At 28.5% G+C, this 4,750-nt stretch overlaps 1 protein-coding gene across 2 annotated transcripts in view; it reads right to left on the bottom strand.

Annotated features, from left to right (window-relative positions):
* The window catches only part of LOC106679260 (erythroid differentiation-related factor 1), a 72,229-nt gene that overhangs the window by 30,851 nt on the left and 36,628 nt on the right, over positions 1-4,750 (bottom strand). For both annotated transcript variants that reach the window (XM_014418314.2, XM_067051052.1), the window contains one exon: positions 2,509-2,699. In XM_014418314.2, coding sequence (XP_014273800.1) covers positions 2,509-2,699 — 191 coding nt within the window. The remainder of the gene's footprint in view (positions 1-2,508; positions 2,700-4,750) is intronic.

Raw genomic sequence — 4,750 nt, 5'->3', positions numbered from 1 at the left:
CGAATAAAAAAAAAATTTTGATTACAATTTAATTTTTTGTGTTATTTTTTACAATTTCAAGTTCTATCGGGCTTAAAAAAAAACCCTATATATATAAAAATCTACTAAGTAATATATGTACAAAATAAAAAATTTATAGAAAGATATTTTGAAAATTCAGCATTAGAGCCCTGTTAGACTATTTCAACTAGAAAAAAAAAACCTTTCTGGTATTAAAAATCACTTAATGGCTCATTAATTCACCGAGTTTAATCAAAATTATTAGAGGATATTGATTGACCGTGTGTAAAGATGAAAGGAATATGGTCTGGGTGCGGTCAAAAAATGGTTTTTTGACCACACCCGGACCATACTCCTTTCAAAATTATTAGAGCTGTTTTCGAGAAAATCGAAACAATGTGGAAAAATAGATTCTATAAAGTGTCACTTCCCATTAGTCAATTTTAGCCGAAAAATCCAAGGTATATATCCACCGTAAATATGTTTATATCAAAGTAAATTTCAGTTTTGTACAATTTTTCAATTTTGAGCTAGGCAGTTTATATATGCATATGCAAAAGCACAAACACACTCATTATTTTGTGAGACGTATTAGTTATTTAGAATCAGGGACCTCAAAAGGTAAATTTCCGTTGAAAACTTGATTTTAAAGTTTTTTCATGATCAAAATACCTTCCCCCTTACTTCATATTCCATCCATTTATAGGTAAGTGAAAGTAAAAAAAATGGATTTTAGATTGAAAAGTGTCTCTAAAACAAATTCATAAGATGATTTACTGAATGAAAATTTATGCAGTAATAAATAATTTATTATTGGAAGATTATTGATTGACCGTGTGTATAGATGAATGGAATATGGTCCGGGTGCGGTAAAAAAAAAACTCAAATAGTAAATAATTATACTATTTTATTGAGCCAACGTTTCGCTCCACGTTGCAGGGCTTCGTCAGGGCTAAAAAAGATATAAACACTATAGTTACAAAAAAGAAAAAAAGACCACACCCTTATAATTATAATAATTGGAGAAGTTTATCGGGGGGTGCGGTCAGCAAAGAACAACATAAATAAACAAAACCATATTTATTTATTTTATGCCGACGTTTCGACCTGAGTTTCGGGTCTTCATCAGGGGTTGTGGCGTAGAAGGTGGGCCTGCGAGTTGCAGTTGTCGAGTCACTTGAGTTGCAGGCCCACCTTCTACGGTCCACACCTACGTCGGCATAAAATAAATAAATATGGTTTTGTTTATTTATGTTGTTCTTTGCTGACCGCACCCCCCGACAAACTTCTCCTTTCATTAATCTACGGTCAACTATCTACACCTCATAACTTATTATTATCTTGTGTTACTTAAGTTTATATTTTATTTCTTTATTCTAGTATTTTACTTACATATTTCATTAATTACATGTATTTGCATCCCCCTTTTTTTTTCATAACTTTAATTTTAGATTATTATTATTATAAAATTAAAATATTCATATTTCTAAATTCCTTTTGGATTATATAGCTTTATATTTTAATTCTTGAATATTGTTGTTTTACTTGCACATTTAAGTATCTATATATGTTTTATTTCCCACTTCTTTCATTACTTTATTTTAAATAATTTTCTTTTTTTTGTACAAATATTTACTAACTACATTTTCATATATATTTTATTATTTGTTCTTTCCTCCTACTTAATTTTAATATAACTCTTCTCATACAGCCTTTATCTTCTTATAATACTTAAACTATTCATGTCTTTCCGCACTATTTATGTATCTACAATGTTAGTTATTTCCTAATCATTCTGTATATGCTTTTATTCATTGGTTGTTGTTTGGTTTTTTTTTATCTTATTTTAGCCCTGATAAAGGCTTGAAATTCTGGAAGAAACATTGACACTAAATAAGTTTTGTTTATTAAACACATCCCAACTATCTTCTCCTCAGTAGCTTTATTATATCAAATTTATGATTAATTTATTTTTGGCTTTTCAACCACTGAGGTCATATTTGCCCTGTGTAAATGATTTATGAAAAAACAGTCAAAAGGTACAAGTATACAGATTTATTTTGTTAAAGATATCATTTTTTTTTTTTTTTTATAGGCAAAATCAATTTTTCTGTTGACTTAACTATTTTTTAAATATTTCTACAATATTTATCCTCAGTCCAGTTTCCTCCCATTCAATATCGTAGGCACAGCACTCAGTTAGGATGTTCAGTACTGTTAAAAGTACTGCACAAGATATACATTTCGATGGGGTTCCTGTCATTATACAGTACGTAAGTGCCACTGTTGAGTTCCCTATCCTAAGGTAAGTCACTGCCTTCTCTTCTTGTTATTTACAGGTTTTTTTAACTATAGACTACAGCTGGTTCAATATTTCTAATTATCCATTTGTTTAAACCAAATTGACAGCCATTTTTCAAGTGTTTTCTCTCAATTTGAATAAATTGATAGATTCTATACATTTGATTAATGTTTAAAAAGAAGAAAAAAAACAAACACACATATTACCATATTTATGAGGGATAGGAGGAGGCCTAAATACTTCTGGATAATTGTCTACTTCATCGACGATCTTCTGGTTGTATTTCCACGACGCAAATAAACAATCACCCGCTTTGAACAGCATAAGACCAGCAAGGGCAACATTGTTTGAACTGCACCTCAAAACCCCACAAATATGTTTCAGAGCCAAACAGTGCCTAGATCAGGAAACAATAAAATATGTAAAATTACAAAAACATAAAAAAATACTATAACCAAGATTATAAATATTAAATAAAAAAGGAAATAACAATCACAAAGAAAAAGATAAAAACAATTTTAAAAAAAATTGGAGTAACATTATAAATTAAATATGAATGGAATATGGTCCGGGTGCAGTCAAAAAAACTCAAATAGTAAATGGGTATACTATTTTTACTGAGCCAACATTTCGCCTTCATCAGGGCTAAAAAGATACAAACACTTGACACAGTTACAAAAAAAAGAAAAAACATAAGTGGAAAATAACAGGGATATACAATGAAAAGTAAAGTTTAATAAGAAAAATTAAAGGTTGTAAATAGTAAATGAAAAGGGTAATAGTAACAGATAGATAAGAGATAAAATAAGAGAAGAAATATTAAAGAAAGTACAAATTAAGAGATGAAAAAAGAAAAAAACAAAATCAAATGATGAGACAGAATTCATACAATACCTGTTTTGATGGAAGTCAAAGTCAGAGTGAGCCGTTTGTATTGGGAGGAGTGGGGATGGCAATTTAGCACGTCACAATAACGAAAATAATTTTAAAGTAAACATTGTAAAAAAAAAATTTAAATTAGGTAAACAATAAATGGTAATATACATAATAGAGAGGGAGAAGAGATATTTACAAAATTATTTAAAAAAAATTAAAATTAAATTATAAAAAAAAACTCATAGATAGAAAAACAAAGGAGAAATAAAGTATAAAATAATGGGATATTTTGTGATATAAAATAAGGGGAGTTTTTATGACCGCACCTGTACCATATTCCATTCATCTATACACACGGTCAATCAATAATCATCCTATAAATTAAAAAATTTGATCCATAAGGAAAAGTCTGCTCCCTAAAAAATAACTTGATTCCATCAGAGAAAGGTTGCAAAATACCTATATAATCTAACTAATTACGACATTTAAGTTGATATAACCTAAAACCTTGCATTCTAAAAGAGTAACAAAATAATACACAAATAATTATAACTAAATAAATCAGTATAAACAAAACTATTTGCAATTAAAAAATCACATGAATAAATTCTAAATGTATCACATTAATCTACCAAAATAGTTTAAAAAATTTAAATATTATCGTCATTTTTATTATTATTTTCTGTGGTTTTTTCCATACTACCATATAAATATTATTATTGTCATTTTTATTATTATTTTCTGTGGTTTTCTCCATACTTTTTAAAAAGATACATTAAAATTAAAACTCTACAGGGTCTTCTTGTCCCATTAAAAAATTCTAGCCTTTTAAATAAAAACTAAATTCAATTATATGATATAAAGAAAGTCATTCCTTCATCTGACCGTTCATACAAGTCTTCAATTAAAAGACTAATTATTAAGTTACCTTCGCAAAGTCAAAATACTGTACCTATTTAAATAAATCATTGAGGAGACCAAACCTAATAAAGTTAAGTTTATGTTAAGGTAAGATAATATCAATTATTGTTTGAGGATGACGCCCCCAACACACATTCAGAATAGGAATTCAAGATGCTGCCATCTATCGGAAAACCTAAGGAGTAGGATCTCTGTACCTAATGGGTTTATACAGGTTGAGAGAGTAAACAGTTTCCATAGAGCAACATCATTTCTGCTCTTACTCAACAATTCACAATGAGTGGGTAGTTTCACACAGCACCCAGGCAAAGGGACAGATGCAGGATGAGAAAAGAGGGAGTAATAGAAGAACTAATCTTCAAGTTTCATCAAAATCTCAATAGCCCATTAATCATCCACAAAAGAAAATTGTAAAAAACCTTTATTATTCCATGTAACCCCATTGAAATCAATAATCAAAATTAAATACTAACCTAACTAATGCATATTGTAACCCTATATTGTAATATGCTCTTTTTGAGTAAATAATATATTTTGATGTATAAAGGGTTATTAATATGTTTTATTTTATGTATAATTTTAATATTGTTAATTGCTATTTTAAAACAAAAAGCAAGCTAACCAGTTTTCTTTGTCTAAAAGAAATACGTT

The sequence above is a fragment of the Halyomorpha halys genome, unplaced genomic scaffold (genome assembly GCF_000696795.3).
Source record: "Halyomorpha halys isolate HHAL.00 unplaced genomic scaffold, Hhal_1.1 Scaffold187.1, whole genome shotgun sequence".
Lineage (NCBI taxonomy): Eukaryota > Metazoa > Arthropoda > Insecta > Hemiptera > Pentatomidae > Halyomorpha > Halyomorpha halys.
Note: the sequence above shows the minus strand (reverse complement) of the source record. Positions and strands in the feature narration are given on the sequence as shown.